This window comes from Silurus meridionalis, chromosome 13, assembly GCF_014805685.1.
Source record: "Silurus meridionalis isolate SWU-2019-XX chromosome 13, ASM1480568v1, whole genome shotgun sequence".
Lineage (NCBI taxonomy): Eukaryota > Metazoa > Chordata > Actinopteri > Siluriformes > Siluridae > Silurus > Silurus meridionalis.
In genome coordinates this window covers 26520866-26541126 of record NC_060896.1, presented here as the reverse complement: position 1 = coordinate 26541126, position 20261 = coordinate 26520866, and the positions used below count along the sequence as shown (strand labels likewise).

At 41.3% G+C, this 20261-nt stretch overlaps 1 protein-coding gene across 1 annotated transcript in view; it reads left to right on the top strand.

Moving 5' to 3' along the window:
* Positions 1–217: 217 nt before the first annotated feature.
* Positions 218–20261, top strand: part of glg1b (golgi glycoprotein 1b) — a 39411-nt gene continuing 19367 nt past the window's right edge. The window contains exons 1-7 of the mRNA XM_046864415.1: positions 218–673; positions 16790–16819; positions 17722–17808; positions 17950–18165; positions 19161–19364; positions 19700–19771; positions 19990–20176. Of these exons, the coding sequence (XP_046720371.1) occupies positions 335–673; positions 16790–16819; positions 17722–17808; positions 17950–18165; positions 19161–19364; positions 19700–19771; positions 19990–20176 (1135 nt within the window). The 5' untranslated portion in view covers positions 218–334. The remainder of the gene's footprint in view (positions 674–16789; positions 16820–17721; positions 17809–17949; positions 18166–19160; positions 19365–19699; positions 19772–19989; positions 20177–20261) is intronic.

Below are 20261 nucleotides of genomic sequence, written 5' to 3'. Positions count from 1 at the left end.
AAAAGAGAAATGATAAACACATAAGTCAGTGTGTGAATGAAGTAATTCGGGTGTAATTATTTTACAGTTTTATTAAAAAAAACACAGCAGGAACTCTACAGTGTCTCCATCAAACGCTGGAGGAGTTCACACACAGGAGACCTGTTCAATACAGTAGCCAGGATCAGGGTAATACAAATATGTAACAGCTCCCTAGATTGGTGCACTACATAGACATTGAAACGAGCGGACTGATTCGCCCTATGTAGTCGCTTATGTGTGGATTTGGAACGCGGCCCTGAGCAGTAGCCGCTTTTTAAAGCCGCGCAGCTGCGCTCAGGCTTGTTAGAGGAAGATGGCGGCGGAGAGCGGACGCGTTCGGCTTCTCCTGCGCTGCATCCTGTCCCTGAGCCTCGGCGCGCTGGCGGCGCACGGGCTCAAACCTGGAGCCAATGGGAACCTGCATCCACCTCCTCCTCCGGTCGTGGTGGTGCCCGTGAACCGGCAGCTGAAGCTCGGAGCGCCGAATCCGGTGAATGTCGGAGGAGCAGCGGCAGTATCGCAGGCGAGGAGGGCGCTTGGCTGGAAGCTGGCGGAGGAGGAGGCCTGCCGGGACGATGTGAACCGGCTGTGTCCTAAACACACCTGGAGCAACAACCTGGCTGTGTTGGAATGCTTACAGGACAGAAAGGAGGTGAGAGGGGGACACCTGGGGGACATCTGGGGGACACCTAGGGGACACCTGGGGCACTTTGCTCTCCATCACTTATGCGTGAATATGTTCATCATTCACTTACCATTAAAACACACTGACTCTCCATAATGTTAATGTTTAACGCTCCTTCCACATCATGAACCCTGAACGTCCACTCTGACCATCTAAAATATGCCTGAAAGTCCCTTCTAACTCCAAACTTATCCAATCACCTAAAAGGATCCGAGTGATTAGACTTGAATATGATGTCTATAAACATGTCATAGAGTCAATACAAATTGTTTCTCTAGAAATTAACTATAGACATTAAGTCTATACAAATAATAACTAAACGTAAATACATATGAAGAAATGATATTTATAGACTTTAAAGTTCTAGACGCAATGTTTACATCAAAGAAACATAGACAGGAATTATATCTAGAGTAATAATTATAGACAAATCTATAAACTAACGATATTAATAATTATAGAGCTCAAATCTGTAGAAATGATGTCTATAAACATGAAATCTATAGATGCAGTGTCTGCATAAAAGACAAAATCTATAGAAATAATATCTACAGAAATACTGGAAGACAAAGTCTATAAATATCTATAGAAATAATAACAATAGACATCAAATCGGTAGAATTTCATAAATACAATGTCTAGACAAAATGTGTAGAAACATCTATAAAAATAATAGAAATATTATAAACAAAATATCATTATAAGCACAATATTTACATACATATGACTTGTTTGTAGATATAAAATTGATAGAAATGATGCAGACAAATTTAATAGAAATAAAAAAAATGCTATGTATAGATGTAAAATCTATGGAAATGATATAGACATGAAATCTGCAGATATAAAATTAATAGAAATGATCTTTATAGAAATGATATCCATTGGGGAGACAGTTTGATTGATATCTTGGCTGTATATCAGTAAGTCAGTATAAAAATGAATTTTTTATTTATTTTTGTTATGGTTATATATTTTTTTAATTGGTTGTTGTAACACACTCTGAGGAGAGGACCGTCAGCCCTCTTCTGCATACTCCTGAGCATGAACAGCTACGAATCATCAGGACTCAAATCCCTAAACGCAGGGCAGACGCTACATAGCACTGAGATACGCTTCAGAGATTTGATTCGGCTGTTTTGTGTGTTTTTATACGAGCGCGAGAAAGAAAGAGAATAAATTGTGATTAAAAAAACAAACGAGTGAATTGACTCGGTCACATGTCCGTGTCTTGTTTGCACTCGTATCTGATTACACGCACACGTGATTCGGATCGTCCCTCAGGCCTGAGGAGTGCTTTTTTGTGTTTTTCTGGTTTTCAGGAACAGAGGTGTGTTCAGGGTTAGTCATTTCCAATATTAGTTTCCGTCTCAGCTGCTAAAAGTCAATATGACCCACGAAAATTATGATGAAATCTGTATTAAAGTCGGGATATTTTTTGGAGAATGAGTTTTCTGTAAATTTCATACATTGGACCATATGTTTCAGACTTTTAGTCAAATTGTGTGTAAATGCTAACGGCATTAGCCAAGGCAAAGTGACCCTACTCTCGCGAAGCGCAGCCCTGAGCCACAGCTCATTTGCATACTGTCACGCCCACAAAACTCCATAAAAGGTAAAGCGCATAGACAACTGGAATGAAATGAACTCTCAGAGTAAAGGCTGAAAAAAAAGAAATGGAAGTTAATCAGATTTACTTTTTTTTATTTCCTATTATTAATACAAAATGCTTGAAATGTACTTGGTTTTCTTCTGGTTTTTTCAGAACTAGCATGAGGATGTCTACAAAAAAAAAAAAAAAACAGGTTCTCGGACATTGGATCCATTTATTCTTCTGCATGCACATGAGTACCTCCAGAATCTGTCAGTCAGTGAAGATCAATTGATCAATCAGGGAAACAAGTTGATCATGTTACGATAACTCTGCATGGACATCCCCATGTCTTCACCAACATCCATCCCATTACACCTCCCCGACCTCCTTTTTCTAGTCAGAAATCAATATAAACCGTCGACCGTCTGAGCTCTGATATCGTTTGGACAATGACGTCCTTTTGTTAAACAAGCTGAAATCAAAATCTCGCACCTACATGTAATTTGTAACCTCCATTCTTCTCTGAAGGAGGTTTAGCTGAGGCTATCAGTGCTTTAGTGAGGGCACTGGTGTAGGTTTAGGAGGATTGGAGTTCAGTTCCTTCTGTTCCAATTCATCCAAAAAGCGTTCCATAGGGTTGAGGTCCAAGCTCCGTAGAAGGTCACTCAAGATATGAACCATATTTTCATGTAACTGGCTTTGTGCACAAGGGCATAATCATGGTCTGGGGTTCAGTCAGGATTCTAGTCTATTATGAAGGTGTTCAGTAGGTTTGAAGAGGTGAAGAATACTCGAGATCTTCCACTTCAGCTTTGGCAAGCCGTGTCTCCATGGAGCTGGCTTTTTGCACAGGGACTTGATCATGCTGGAACAGGTTTGGCTTTGGGGTTAAGTCAGCGGTCTATTCCATCCTGAAGGTGTTCAGTAGGTTTGAGGAGGTGCAGGACACTATGCAGGAGAGATCTTCCAAGTCAAAGTTGGCATGTCTTCTTGGAGCTGGTTTTGTAGCTTTGGAACGGCTTTTTAGTTCCAGCAAAGGGAAATCGTAAAGTACAGAGACGCACTGTACAGCTGTGAGGTTTCAGCTTTGTGATGAGATCGGGGAAGCACCACGTACGTCTGTGAAAGCCAGGTGTGCGGCGTGCATTCATTATCTGCTCCAAGCGTCGTTACTTCTTCTAAAGGAATTTCTCTCGGAGTTGACGTGTGAGCCGAAGTGATTAACTGCACCACTCCTTCGGAGGATGTGTGGAGTGTTTATTGATTTTTCTGCCTGGTGCCAAACACACTTTCCATTAACACACTGTAATTCCTCTTAGGATATATGGAAAAAAAACAACATTTTGTAGAAAGATACTTCATATAGGTTCGGCTCGTCGTGGCCATGACGTCGTACCTGACTAATCTCCCTTTCCTGCATCTTTGCCTTGTGGCGAAATGATTCAGTCCTCCTGCAAGGTTTTCTGTTGTCCCAATCAATACTCCAAAACATTCTACATGTGCTGTTTCTCCATCATTTAACATTTAAAGGTTTAGGAAATGGAGAAATTGGTGTTGAATCTATAACGATCTCACATGTGAGCTTCTGGTTCCACAACTTTAACTGACTGAAGAAGACTGTAGGACATTACTTACTCATGATGTACTACTTACTAATTACTTATACTCATAATATTTCTCACTCTCCGCGGTTTGTAATGTTTGAATGATCAATGATCACACTCTTGATGTTTTGATGATGATGGGTTGGTTCCCCTTTTGAGTCTGGTTCCTCTCAAGGTTTCTTTCTCCTGAGTTTTTCCCTGCCCCAGGTTTGCTCATCAGGGATACATTCTGTAAAGCTGCTGTGAGACAGTGTGCATTATAAAAAGCGCTATAAGAATAAATTCAAATTAAATTGAATTCCACGATTTCCAGCATCGTGTGTTATGGAATTATCCAAAATTGTCATATTCAATTCATTTTTATTTGTAAAGCACTTTTTTCAACGGACATTGTCTTACAGAGATAAAGCAGTTATAAGGTTGTATAAAATGAACGTGAAAGTTTATTGCCTATAAGTTGGTTTCTTATAATTGTTTATCTCTTCTGATTGAGCCAGTGGCAACGGTGGGGAGGAAAAACTTTTTGAGATGGTTTGAGGAAGAAACCCTGAGAGGAACCAGACTCATCTTCATCTGGATGGCACCAAATGTCCATTCATTACATTTCCATTGTTAAGGTTGTGCAGTAATTGGCACTTAAATGCAGAACCGTTCATGCAACCTGTGGTCAAGAGCCACTGTAGTAGACTGTTAATTACAGTCTGAAACAATCCTCAATGTTCTTGAGTTGCATGAGTAGATGTGAGTTCGAGAGAGAATAGTGGAGACATGAAGAGAGAACATAAAGATTGTTATGCATTCTTGGTATGCAAATGTTTAAAGACACTATACAATGTGATCAGGGTGTAAGTGGGGACTCTGGAGAAGAAAGACCTAGGATCTAATAAAGCCCTACTGACAAAAGGCTTGATTAAATAAATGTGTTTTTAGTCTAGCCTTAACACTAAAACCATGCCTGAGTCCCAAACAGATAGAGAAATCTTTGCCTCCTGCTGTAGTCTTTTATTATTTGAGGTACCAACAAATAGCCTGCACCCTTTCATTAAAATAGTAGGTGTGGTGGATCATAATTAATCAAAGGTTTGCTGTAAAGTTTCTGTATGATTCGTATCTGCAAGATTTTACTTTCAGCTTCTTTACTTTTCTTCTGAGTTTCATATTTTCTACAAAAAAAAGGACATTTGTTAAAAATACTTTCAAACATATGCCATGACTTTGGTATAAACATTGTGTTGGCTGGAGAAAACTTTTTTAATGAAACCCATGTAAAAGCCGACTTCTCATTCAGAAGAAAAACATTTGCCCCGTTACTGATACGCATGGCCTGCTTTATCCCGCTGGTGTTTGCACACTTCCTGTGTGATCAGCTCTGCCTTCACACAAGGTTTCATCAACAAAGTGGCTGCCGGATGCAGACAATCTCACGCTCGTATATTGGTGTTGGGGCTCCATATCCTTTGTCATTTGCCTTGTGGTATTTATAAACCACGCTGTAGAACCTGTGATGAAGCGTGGTTAATGAACAGCAGTATTGTGGTTGCACGAGGACATGAACCACAAGGGTGAGGTGTGGCAGTAAAACTGGAATGTGCTTTTCTGAACATCTCATTCCACATTTAATCCCCATTTTAACTGTACTAAAAACTTCCACCTTTCATTCTCAAAGTTGATGTTAGAAAATGGGCGAGCGTAAGGATTTGATGCAAGTCTAAAAATGGTGATGTCTACACGGGTGGGTCAGAGCATCTGCCGAACTGACGACAGGGTCGGGGGCGGCCGAGGCTCGATGTACGTGTTGAGCGAAGTCTGGACGTGTGGTCCGATTCAACAGCTCAAACCGCTGAAGAAGTTCATGCTGTTGATGCTCGACGAGTCACGACTGTTTTAGCAGCGAAAGGGGAACCAACACAATACTAGACATGTGGTCATAATGTTATGGCTGATTGGTGATATGCTCACTACATATTGTTATACAGAAAAATATACACACCTCCTTGTGTGTTTGTCACTTTGTATGATTAATTAGACTCGAACAAAATAAAGTATTGGTATCTTTTGGTGTAAGTAATGAAGTAATGTTCACATTAGTACTCTTATGTGATCAGTAATGGAGACTGGGGCTTGACCAGAGTGTAGATTGTTCTGGATTAGTGATTGTCCCGTGCCGTTAAGGCTAAAGCACTATGAAGAAACGACTGAGATGTTGCAATGTGTCAACTTACAGCCTTTTTACGGGTTTACCAGGAACGCCGCATGACTGTAAGTTGCACTTTTGGCCGCTGGTTCCGTCTCGACCCCCATCTCCCTTACCTTTAGCCATTTACTGCTTCCAGTTGGCGCGCTCTCTACATCTTCAGGTAAATGATTTCTGCAGTAAGAATTTGCTCTCTCAGCTGCTGAAATCCTCAACCGTCTCGTACAGATGTCTACTGAAAGGCTTACAACGAACTCCTACAGCCTCAAAAGGCTTCACTTTCTCCCGAAGGCCCTTTAACACCTATTAGTCTGTTTGCGAGTCCAAATCATAGCAGAATGTTTGCTTTCTTTTGTTTATTTCCTTTGGGTGGTTTTCTCACCGGATATAACTTAAGCAGCTTAGAAGTAAAAATAGTTGCTCGAGAGATTTGAAAACGCATAAAACTCTATATTCTTTATTTGAAATACAGTACAGCCAGAAAGTATTCACAGCGCATCACTTTTTCTACATTTTTTATTGCAGATTAATTCCAAAATGAATGCATTATTTTCCTAAAGATTCTACAAACAGAATATTTGCAAATTTAATAATGTTAAAAAAATTTCACATGTACAGCTTCTTTGCCACCAGTTACAGCCTCAAACCTTTTTGAGTTTGATGTTACAAGCTTGGCACAATTATATTTGGACAGTTTCTCCCCATTTTTCTTTGCAGAACCTCTCAAACTCAATCAGGTTGCATTTTCGGATCTCTCCAGAGATGTGCAGTGGGGTTCAAGACTGGACTCTGGCTCGGCCACTCAGACATTCACAGAGTCGTCCCATAGCCACTCCTTTGTTATCTTGGCTGTTTGCTGAGGGTTGTTTTTCTGTTGAAAGATGAACCGTCGCCCCAGTCTGAGCTCCAGAGCGCTCTGGAGCAGGCTTTCACCAAGGATGTTTTTATACATTGCTGCCTTCATCTTTCTCTCAATTTTGACTCGTCTCCCAGTTTCTTCCACTGAAAAACATCCCCACGGCATGATGCTGCCACCACCATGCTTCACTGTAAGGATGGTACTGACCAGGTGATGAGCGGTGCCTGGTTTCCTCCAGATATGACTCAGGTGGGCTGTTATGTGCCTTTTACTGAGGAGTGGCTTCTGTCTGGCCACCAGCCTGGTTGGTGGAGTGCTGCAGAGATGGTTGTTCTTCTGGAAGGTTCTCCTTTCTCCACAGAGAAACACTGGGGCGCTTTCAGAGTGACCATCGGGTTCTTGGTCACCTCCCTGCCTAAAGCCTCAGTTTAAGGAAGCAATGGAGCTTTTTGTAAAAAGCTCTCCAAAATGGATAAATATGAAGACGGCATTGTAGCGCTGCAGTGTGGACTGTAAAAACAGTGTGACACGATGTGAAGCCAGAAAGTAAAGCGTCTAGCGTTTTGCTCATGAACAATTCAGGGACGTGAGCTTTTTCAAACAGTTTGGTCCGGGAAATTGTTGAAAACGATCGATTATAAGCGAAAAATTAGTTTTTTTGTTTTTGGACCGGAAGCCAGAAAAACGGTGGGATGAAAATGTGACTTTTTGTATCATTTTCAGTGTGGTGATGATTATGAATTTATTACTGTTGGTTTAATTCACTTCTTTTAAGTGATAAATCGACAGAAAGAAACGTGGCACTGTTTCATAGAGCTGTGAATCCGACTGCTCATCATGCAGTGGTGAACACAACAGCGCTTATCAGACGCATTATTTTTAGGAAAAGCTCACATCACTTGTCTGATGCACAGCGATGAATCATTATAACGTGTGCTAACAACAAAGAGTTCAGGTACAGCACATGGTGATGGTCTCGAATGATCCGACACTTTATTTATGGAGAAACAGCATCATGCCGAACACAAGAATGTGCTGTAAATTACTCCTTTTTTTTTTTAATTGTTTGCAGGATTTTTGCCTCGTTTGCGTTGCCTAAAATGCAAGTGAACATAACACGCATAGTGAAAACCTCCCTGAATTGTGTTTCGGAGACGGGGGAGGGGCAAACGGGCAGTATCTCTGGACACATGGTCCCACCTTGGGGATTTCTCAACCAGAAGCCTGTCAGAAAAAGGCCTTCATGCATTCTAATGAGTTTCCTCAGTGCCATTATTTTCCTTTTTATTTCCCGCTGCATCTCTAATACTAGGTGTTAAATACGAGTGTGAGATTTGTTAGTATTTCGGTTACTCTTTCGGTTATTTGTGAACCTCTGTTTGGCTTTTGGAGGCGCTGTTTGACAAGACTTTTGCTACAATCGTAATTTGTTTTAGCTCAGTGGAGCTTCTGGGATACAGGATCCTTAGCAGAACAGCGAATCGCTCCTTCAGCATCGAAAAATTCCGAATGATGTACTGATGGAGCCATACCTGTGTGACGAGACGCTGCCAGAGGATGTGGACTCGATTCATCAGCGGTTCCTAATCAAGAGAAACGTCTCCACTGTCCCCAAACCAAGAACCTCCTCAGATAAACATGAATCCACCACATAGTTTTTGGGGGATGTTGAAATTAATCGTTTTAATGACTTGGACGTGGACGACTCTGCATCATACACATGATCTATTCTAGCCAAGTGACATCGTTCATCCCATACGCCAAAGAGACTGCACCCAGTATGTGTGTGTGTGTGTGTGTGTGTGTGTGTGTGTGTGTGTGTTTAATTTTCTAAAGAGATGATCTAATTAACTGTCCTGCTAATTTCAGCAGACTTTAACAAATATCTTCATTCCTTCCATCCTTCATTCATCCACTTCCTTCGATATGTGGAATTGCCAGGATTTACTCCTTTTAAAGATAAATTCCTGAAGTAAACGCTAAAGAATCCATAGCGGCAGATTTCGGGCACAAATTCGGGCACAAACTCTCCACTGAACACTTTCCCGGGGGAACCCTGTAAGGAAAGATTTCGGTAGGAATACGTGTACGACACGCCCCTAATATTTACTAGGGTTTATTATTGAAATGCACCTGCTGCCTGCTGAGTTCTGCAGCATTGTTTGCTCTGTGTAGGAACATGCTACATGCTTGTACATGCTACATGCTTGTAGTTACTGATAAAAATGCAGTCATATGCAGTAATCTTAAAAATGTATGATTATCGAATTGAACCGAATCGTTGAAACGATAAACTTGATCGAATCGTCAAACCCGTGAAGATGCAGAAGCAGTTGAACGTGATTGGTCGAAATTTTAACGCTAAACGGATTTATTCGCTTTCATCGTCGGCCGGACTTCTCCTACGTCGCTGTCATCCCTATTTTATTATTATTTATTTATTGTTATTTTTTTCCTCGGCACGCCACAGAGCGCGGCTTTAATTACCGCCATAATTACTTCGCTTGTGCGCCACAGCAGCTGTGGCCTTCTGACGAGCTAAATGGTGGCTATAAATCTCCAGTCCCCCAGGCCAGGAGGACGAGGTGGCCCAGACACAGCTGCACTGCGTCCATCGCTCGCTGCACACACTCCGTCTCATTTGCATTTGGAGCCGCTCGGCGCTAATATGTGCCCGGTAGAACGCTCGCTGCAAAACAAAGGCGACCAGTGTGACTGATGGGATTTTCCCGAAGGACCGACCGGGAGTTCAGCCGAATCTCGGATCCTGACAGGAGGAGAAAAGACTTGTGAAAGAAATGATTTAGTTGTTTTGCTGTTGGAATGAAGTGTGTGTGTGTGTGTGTGTGTGTGTGTGTGTGTGTGTGTGAGTGAAAACTGCATTTAAATGGTAATTGATTAAAAGGAATGCCGTTTAGAATGAAGTATTTATTAACGGAGAGACTGGACAAAAACAGGAACTACACTGTAAAGCACAAAAGTGATGAGGAGAAAGTGGTAGCTCAGCCAACCTGGGCCCCTGAGCATGGCCCTTATCCCTGTGTGCTTCAGTAGCACTGTATCATGACTGACCTTGTGCTCTGGAAGAAAGAATTCCACTGTGCTGTAATGTATATGTGACCGATTAATGCATCTATTCTATTTTAATCTATTCTAATCTATTCTATTCTATAAAAAGCAAAAAGTTACAGGATACACTACAGGATCCTTCTTACTCGTATAACGTAAGAACGTAAAACTTTTATAATAAAGGCATGTAAGCCATTTCAGTCACTCATATCTTTAGTAACCGCTTGATCCTGGTCAGGGTCGCGGCAGATCCTCCGCATACCCCGGGAACGCAGAGAGCAGCGCAAAGGAATTCCTCACAAACAAGTCCATCTCGTACTCGTGACCTGTTTGAATCACATGACCTTTTATTTGTAATGTGCAGGACACCAGAGAAGTCTTTGGGGAAACGCATCTAAAATCAGGACTCAAAGTCCTATTTCCTGTAGGTCTCGAGGGACCGATGTCTCGTCCCATACGCAATATTCACAAACTGTCCCTACCGTTTACGGTTTGTCTGAACTGTCTGTGCGTTTTCTGACTTGTTATTGTCTGGGCCACAAAATGTTATCCATGGACCCTTAACATGCCCATCCACTCTTGCATTACATATTCTATACTAGCGCCAAAACTTTTCTCGAGGAACTTGAGTAATTCAAACACCAAAACGGATTGAGGCAAATACTTTTAGTCCATTTAACTACTAAAAGCACTGAGCACTGAGTTTCTGTGTTTCACCACGGACCATTATTACTGACGCACCACCCGCTAAAATATTGAGCTCTCTGGACAAGTAAACACTATAGAAGCTTGCACTTTTTTTTTTTTGCCAATCAGGCAGTGCCTCTCCATCTGTAGTGTCAGAAAGCTTTACACATTGAAAATAAAATCTACAATCAATAGATTTGCATGGTATCAAACTGAACCTACGATCTCTGGAGCGAACTCTGTCTAACAATCATCTCTAGAGGAGACCGAACAAGACCAATGAAGCAGAGGAACAGCTTCGCACTTCAGAGCGTCAACATGGTTACTGGTGGATGCAACAGAAACGTTGGATGTTTACGAGAACTAAAATCCGAATTGCGAGAAAAAAGGTTGGAATTGGGCAAACTTTTTTTTTTGCCTGATTACGAAATTGTGAATTTCCCACACTTTCCAAGTTTATCTCCACATGCACCACCTGCTCCTGCTTACCTGCATCCGTGTTCATTAGAGAACTCTCTCCGCACCAAACAGAAGCCACTATATGTCACTTCGACACTTTTTAATGAACTTTTTTCTTTCCCTCTTCCTTATACAGCAGGGCACTTGCAAAGCCTGAACTGCAAAAATGTTCCTGGTGAAGAAGCCAATTAACTATAATGAGGAAGGGTGTGGAGGGAAAGAAAAAAAAAAACCAACACGATTTTGGCAGCAATTAATTTGTCCTCATGCGGCGTTCGTTTAGGTGACTGTTCACGCAAATTTGCGAGTCGAGGGAACGTAACCTGAGAGAAAACACCGTGTGCTTTATTTAATAATAAATAAATATATAATGTAGAGTGATGCTAATGAGTAGTGATCATGCCGAATTTGTCTTTCACACTCGTTCTCGTTCTCCTTCTCATTTCTGTAGGCTAGAGTAATAATTGTACCCGGTACATACAGTTTTATTAAGTACAATTAGAAAATGTTCTACCTGATGCTTCAGTCTATGTGTATTTCCGCTATTTTCTCGGAAATAAACTGCCATTTTACGTGGTACTGAGTGTAGATTAATGAGAGAAAAATTCTATTTGGACAAATGTAGTATCAGACTGAAACACAAAAACAAGGGTTCTGTATAGTTTCCGAATTCTCTGTATATGTATTTTTATATTTATCTGTGTTATAGGATGTAATTTTTTAGATAGATTTGATTATTTAAATAGAGGTTGCCCTATTTCATATAGCGATACTGATAGTTAGGTTGGATCTTATTGCCGCTAACCGATTAATCAACTGATCCATCAAAAATGGATACTAAAGAAAAAAAAAATCACTCCATGTAAAATAGTTCTAAACTTTATTACAATAATGAAAAAGTACTTATTCATAAAAATTTGTTAAATTAAGTAAAGATAAACATATTTATTTTATAAATAAATCATTATAATTATATAATCAAGAGTCAGAATCCGAGTGCAATCTTATGTAATATCAAACAGCTTGTGGTGTCGGGGATTCACCTCTAGAGGCCGCTCTCAAAACAACAGCGGACCGTCTCTGCCGCAACCCGAAAAAACTATAAGTATGGATTTTTGTCAATAGCAATTAATTGTCTGTCCCAATTGACTCTGATAAACGTATTTTATGTCTGCAAAATAAAAATATAAGGACAAACTCTGAGTTTTAAAGCCTGTCACTGTTTTTTAGTTAATCAGAATAAAAGCCAAGTCAAGTCAGAGAGTGTGAGATATTACATTGTAATGCTCCTACAAACTTGTAGCCCATGACCAAATTTCTGACCACATCTGATATTTGGTGTTTCTTCTTTTTCCGTAATGAACTTCAGCATGCGTGTTTGGGAATGGGGGAGCTCAGTGGTTAAGCTGTTGAATATCTGAACAGATGGTCGTGAGTTCAAATCCCAGCACCACCAAGCTGCAAATGCAAATACTGCAAGGACCAATACATTTCTGTCCCTTCAAGTGGTTAAGGCTCTGGGTTACTGATCAAAAGGTCGGGGGTTCAAGCCCAAGTAACGCCAAGCTGCCACTCGGGCCCTTGAGCAAGGCCCTTAACACACTGTGCTCCAGGGTCACCGTATCATAGCTGACTATGTGCTCTGACCCCAACTTCCTATCGCTGGCATATGTGAATAAAAAATTGACCTGTACTATAAAGTACATGTGACACATGAAGTTCGTTCTTTCTTTTTCAGTTTGGGTAAGAACCACATATGACTGGAAAGTCAGGTGTCCCAATACTTTTGTCCGTATAGTGTATTGTGGTGGTGCCAACATGTTGAGTTTTAGGGAGCATTTTCGACCTCAGCAGCAGGACGAAAGGAAATCCGACACTGTAGATAAAGTGAACAGTCAGAACCAACATGAATCCAAATCACTCAACAGAGAAGGCAGTTATTTCAGTAAACAGAGAAGGATGTTGGACGTGAAAGACGTGCATGCTTACACTCCCGTCAGTAATGACTTTTACTTTGCACCGACTTTATCTGACTAAACTTTGACCTGTGAATTCACGAGCCTTGGTCTCATGAGGAAATAAAGCGGGAGAAAATAAAGAAATGCCCCCCTCCGATTTCTGTATTTCCTGTTAGGCTAGGATTTTATTATTATCCACGTCGACTGTTAAATGTGCAAAACAAAAAGTGACATTTTCCACGTGCGTCAACACGTCTGCGATTTCATCGCGGACAGCAAGTTAGAACAAAAGAGCAAACGTGAAGTTCTGCACGAAACCGGGCGAATCTGCCACCGAGATGTTTGTCTTAAATACGACGCTACTGCGATGAGGTGTTTCGAGTTTCACGTGCACTTCAAGAGCAGAAGAACATCACTGGAAGATGTCGAGAGATCAGGAAGGCCCATCTTACCTTAATCATGCCATGAGCATTGCCACTGATGCTGCATGGCAATAAAATAAACAAATGATCGAATTCCAGCACCATTAAGCCACCACTGCTGGGCCCTTGAGAAAGGCCCTAAACCCTCACCTGCTCAATTGTAGGTCACTCTGGATAAAGAAATCACCAAATACCCTAAATGTAAATACAGACCAGTTTTTTTACCTCTGACCCGTCACTGATTCACAGCTCGGTGCTTAAACATTACAGTGCCATACGTTTCAATACACTTTTAATAAATGCTTGTGAGCTGCTGATGACTGGAGTTTGTACGTAGCGAAAGCTTTGATTAAAGTTGTAATTAAAGACACTCGGAGCACTGAACAGTCGTACCTTTGGGAATTCTCAGGAAGACCTGTCAGAAAACGGGCTTTTATTCGTGCTAATTAGCTTCGCGTTCAGTTTAGTGTGACGCATCCTGTCTGTCTTTTTTCTTTTTTTCTTTTTTCACTTTGTCTGACCGCATCTCTATTAAACCTCTCAGCTGCTCGGACACAAGTTCTTCTTCTTTTTTTTTTTTACATTTAATTGTCATTGCTTAACACATTTTGATTTTAATATTAAAATCATGCTGCTCTGAGCTAAAAGAAATCATTTCCTGACCAAGTTATTGACACACGAGTCTAGAATGATTGACAGTTGTGTCGGCTGCTCGAACTCCGCCCCCTTCACCTGTCGCAGGTTAGTATGTTTAGTTGGTTCATTTAAATGGGTTGTTTATTTTTCAAATAAATAAGGAATGAATGTATTATACAACAGGAACGTGTTAAATGTTAGAAGGCTGAGAGATACGACAATTATCGCCATTTTTTTTTTTTTTATCGGCGAGTGAGACAATAATTGGTTAGTTGTTAATAAACATTGATTTAAAAAAAATAATTAAACTCATTTTATTTAGAAAAAAATTATAAAATTCTTTGCTTAACTACAAAATGTAATAATAGATAACCAGTTTTTAGTCAGTATGTAATAAAATCTTTAAAGAATGATGTCCACAATTACACACATCACCATTATACATTATATTCTCATAAGTATTGACTTTTCCAGCCATATGTGCTTCTTCCCCAAACTGTGAACACAAACTTGGAGGCACACAATTGTGTAGGACGTCTTTGGCTGCTGCTGCATGAGAATCTCCCTTCACTTGAACTAGGAGACCCAAAACCTGTTCCAGCATGACGATGCCCCTGTGCACAAAGCCTGCTCCATTAAGATCTGCTTTCTATGGGTTGGAGTGGAAGATCTTGAATGGCCTGCTGTAGAGCATTATCATCTACATCATCTTTTGTAACACCCTTTGTTGCTGAATGAGCACAAATCTCCACAGAATCTAGTGGAACATCTTCCCAGACTGGAGGCCGACTTGGCCACCCGATACCTTCACATGCGTTTCTACTGATGGGTGAAGCTCTTCCCTTATGTGTCTCTTGTCAGGTTCCTTTCACTAATAAACACATCTTGTTGGATTGCAATTTTTACGATAGCGCAAGGAAACTCTTTTTTCCGGAAACATGTTTACTGGGGATTTTTCATGGATTTGGATTTGATGATTATGATGATACAGTAAATGGCAATATCATTGTGACTGCCTCTCTGATACAATCAGCTGGGTCTGGGGGGGGTTTCATGAAGATGGCCCATACAGGAAGATAAATCTCACAAACAGATCTTGGGTGAAGATATGTAGGAGACTTGACGAGCTAACATCATTGTTGAAGACCCGTTACACTGCTACCTTCAATTATTTCTTCTCCTCACAAGAACTCTGGTCCAGCTTACCTATTTTATGTAATTAGAGGAATCTAATACTTTGGCGATCCACCCAAACCACTGCTCAACCAAATACCGCCAAATCGAACAACCGTAATAATCAAACGAACAAAGATCTTGGGAAAGACTGGCCTTCAGTGTTTTTCGTGGTCACCTCTTGGTTTAAAGCGCTTCATTAGAGCCGTTTCACGTGTTTTCATGTGTCGACGTTTTTCGGTTGAGTTATTGTAACGATAGAGGGTTATTTCCGGCAGTGTCCCTGACTAAACATCTACATCCGTGTGTGCAGCTGTCTTTAGTTAAGCCACAGGGAACATCGATATAAAGTGTAGCCTGACATCCCAGTCGATGTTTGCGTGTCCCCTATATTTACATCCTGGTGTTTAATTTCCAGCAAAGCCACTGGTTAGTAGCAGGACGCCGTTTGTTTAACTGCAGGGAGGATCGAGTTTCCGTCGAACCTTTGGTGGACTTCTTATTAATTTAACGTGGATAAATGGCTCGATACGTTACAGGAAATCAGGTGATCCATCCTGAGGAGCGAGGTGAAAAGAAAGCTCTGGGAAAGGTCACAAGGTCAGCGAGCTGTATATCTTCCTGAGCATTTCTCAAGGCCCTGTCACTCTGCTCACGACCGGATGTTTGGTCAGAATTTGGTATGTGAATGATCGGTTTTCGCCAGTGCTATGTGGAAGCAGATGGTTGATTTGGGCGTGGCTCTGGAGCTCAGATGGCTTCTGAGTAATGGCAGCTCTTCGAACTCTATTTACGTTTGCGAGGGTGTGTTTGGTATCTCCGGTGCTGGCATGGCTCCCTTCTTCACGTGTCCTTCATGGAGTCGATCCATTCTCCGTTCCCAGGAAGAACATTTTGAATAGATAGATAGATCAATCTTAGAGCTCACCTTCTGCTCATACTGGTTTTATCTGGTCCTTTTCCTTTCCCTAGTGAAAGACCACTTTCGGTAGGTACTGAACACTGGTTACTGGGAACACCCTACCAGACCTGCAGAAAGTGGGGAAAAATGGCAGCTTTGTGGTTAAGTTGTTGGACTTCTGATCAGAAGGTTGTGAGTTCACATTCCAGCTCTACCAACCCGCAACTGCTGGGTCCTGGAACATAACTTAATTATTAATATATAATTACAATATAATTTTTCTAATCACTACATTGTGGTTTTGTTTAATCAGTTAGTGGAAACGTTGGCCTTCTAGCGCTCACATAATGGTCATCATCTTCTACAGCTTTTATTTGGGTTTTTAATCAGTTCATATTGACGTCAGATTAAAGCATCTGCCAAATTAAAAAGGATTTTCTTTTTTTTGGGGGGTTTTTTGGCTCTGCTTCTGCCAATCTGTTGAGACGAGCACCATCTGAACCTCTTTTTTTTTTTCCCTGTTACAGGAAACTGAGATCTCTTCTGATTGCAACCACGTAAGTGCTCAAACACTCGAACTTCCACTAACATCCCCATGTCTTTAAATAAATACACTTTAATGCATATTACAGTCATGTCATATTTGGTTTGCTGAATTCTTAAAAAATTAGTTAAAAAATAAAGCCAATTCAGCTTTTTTTGATGCAAAGCGATACCTGTTATAACCTGTATAGAATTGGATGAGTATTGCAACAATATGGCTTTCATTCTTATTGTTCAACAGCTTATAAAATAGCACTTGATGCAGCACACCCCACGTTTATGGAAGGAGCAACAAGGGAATTGTGTGCACAATTAGATGTAACTACGAGACATTAAATTGTGATGCAATTTCAATTCGATTCAACATAATACGATTCAATGGGAAAAACATGATGTTACGCAATTCACAATGTTACTGACGGTTCACTTGATTTTCTTCGGTTCAGAGAGACGGCAAATCATCAATTTACTTAAGTGCATTCTGTCTTTCTATGCACGGCCCCTTCGCAAACACACCTTTGTAGCGAGAAAGAAAAAAAGGGGAGTAAAACCAGACGCTCTTTTCCTGTTGTGTCTGCAGGAAAATGCAGCTCTACCTCTGCCATGTTAATCTGTATTTTATGTGACTCTCAGGACTCCGTTGCAGCGGAGAAAAGAGGAGAAATCAATCTACATATCAAATATCGCTCACAAATTATTGCTCACTTTGATGCTAATAATAAAAGTATAGAGCGTCTACTAATAATAAGAATATAGAAACAAATCCGTTTTTACCGACCCAAATATGTTCAAAACAATGTGTCGCGATACAAATTCCAACTTGTATCTGACACGCCCTTTGTTTTTTCTTTTCTTTTTTTTTCTTCGTGAAATTTGTGCCATTGGTTCTGATTTGAATTTTTTTTGCTCCTTACAGTTGCTCTGGAACTACAAACTGAACTTGACTACTGATCCCAAGTTTGAGTCTGTAGCAGTCGAAGTGTGTAAAAGTACAATATCCGAGGTGAGGACTTATCCCTCTTTTCATTTTTACACTCAAAATATGTGTTTTGTCCCCTTTTGTGTGCATGACATTATTGCTGAAGAGTCAGAATGCTGTATTCATGTAAATAGTTTGAGACTGTTCATTTTTTTCCCTCTCCAGATTAAAGAATGCGCGGTCGAGGAGCGAGGTAAAGGCTATCTAGTGTCCTGCTTGGTGGATCACCGCAGCAACATCACAGAGTTCCAGTGCAATCAGTACATCACGAAGATGACCAGCATCATCTTCAGTGACTACCGGCTCATATGCGGCTTCATGGACAAGTGTCGGGAGGACATTAACACCCTGCACTGTGGAAGCATCATCACTGGGGAGAAAGTGAGTGTGTGTGTGTGTGTGTGTGTGTGTGTGTGTGTGTGTGTTTGTGTGTGTTGACCTGTGTTCTACTGGCGTGTCCATTCTTGGTGTATTTCGCAGTCTTCCATCTCCAGCTCTATCCTCAACCTGACAAATGAATGGTTGAACATACGAGGTGGTATCAAAAAGTTTCGAGACTAGTTTTATAACACGCCATCAGATGGCAGCACAAGCCTGCACGCACAGTCACAGGGAGCACCGACCCTCATAAGTCAGAGTTTGTCAAAGGACAATGTCCCGAGTACATCGGGAGCTGGCGCTATTCTCCGAACACATGTGTTATCACGCCCGAGGTTCAGACCACATGCCCACCTTGTAGATGAAGATCCTGAAGGTCCAGCTCAAAGTTTGCCGTTTTGACATGATCCAGCGCGAATAGCAGAAGGTGCAGAACAGGTTGGAAAAGCGGCAGGAAGGCTGGGAGCGCCGCATTGGTGTGAAAGGGGACTGTTTGAAAGGTGATAGTGTGCAGATAAATAAAGTACTTTCTTTCTTGAGCTCAACTCAAAGCTTTTTGATACCACCTCATATATCGATTCATTTTGACAGCCCTAATAATTGTATTTCATCACAAAATGCGCCACTTTTTCTTCCCGAATTTGCTTCATGGATTAACCTTCGACTTTAACATGTGGCTGGAATCGTTATTGACTGATGGAAATCATGGTTTTCCTTCCTCAGGCAGGGTCGATAAATACCTTCTTAACATTCAGCCGATCCGTCTGATATTTGGGGGTCTCACTATACCAGTGCTGGGAACACCATATTTGACATAATGGTCTTTTTTTATTATTATTATTGATTTCATTTGTTCACATTGGATAGATTTTATCCGAATCCGTAATAGTTACCCTTATAAATACTGCTATTTCTTTCTATTAGCTACATACCTGTTTGATCCTGGTTTAAAATGTTTTTTTTTTTTTTTTTTTTTTTCCATCATCCTTCTAATTCAGGACCTGCATTCCCAAGGTGAGGTTATTTCCTGTCTGGAGAAAGCTTTGGTACGAGAAGCAGAGCAGCAAGACAAGGTTCACCAAATTCGAGACGACTGCAAGAAGGCCATCATGCGAGTGGCCGAGCTTTCGTCCGACGACTTCCACCTGGACCGCTACCTCTACTTTTCTTGTCGGGACGATCGAGAGCGTTTCTGTGAAAACGTACGCACACACACACATAAACGCTGCTTGCTTTATATTTTCCCAGTTCTAGCTTTCAAGGTTGCGATGTTCGTATGATGAATATAGACTACTGCCCCCTGCTGGTATGGGAGAGGATTGGTTACGTTTGGTGCTTCAGATCCCAATTTGCAGCACATTCGACCGAAGCCGATTTATTTAAAAATGACAAAAATCGGCCCGATTAATCAGCCGACCTCTAGAACTGACTGATACACACGAGTGTGTGAGGATACGAAGCCGTTCCAATAATGCATGACTTTGCATGACTTGAGCCTACACTGCATATGATGTTCAACATATTTCCTTTGTTGCAGACCCAAGTTGGAGAAGGCAGAGTTTACAAGTGTCTCTTCAACCACAAATTTGAGGAAGCGATGTCCGAAAAGGTAGGCTGTCACTTCATCACGCACTTCTCCAGAAATGGAATTCAGCTTTGCATGCAGCAACGACTGCGAGCCTAAAATCGCGAGGCAGCATTATGCAGAAACTGCTACATGCACAGCCTGAAGAAAAAAAAAAAAGAAAAATCCACAGGAATGTTAATAGCAAACGGATTGCTGCGTGCGTGTTTGTGTTGAGCCTAAATAAGCACGTCTGTCCGCAGTGCAGAGACGCCCTGACCACCAGACAGAAGCTGATCGCTCAGGACTATAAGGTCAGTTACTCTCTGGCGAAAGCGTGCAAGGCTGACCTCCGTAAATATCACTGCAGCCTGGACGCCAACATGCCCCGAGCCCGAGAGGCGCGACTGTCATACTTACTACTCTGCCTGGAGTCTGCAATGCACAGAGGTCAGCGTGTGTGTGTGTGTGTGTGTGTGTGTGTGTGTGTGTGTGTGTGTGTGTGTGTGTGTGTGTGTGTGTGTGTGTGTGTGTG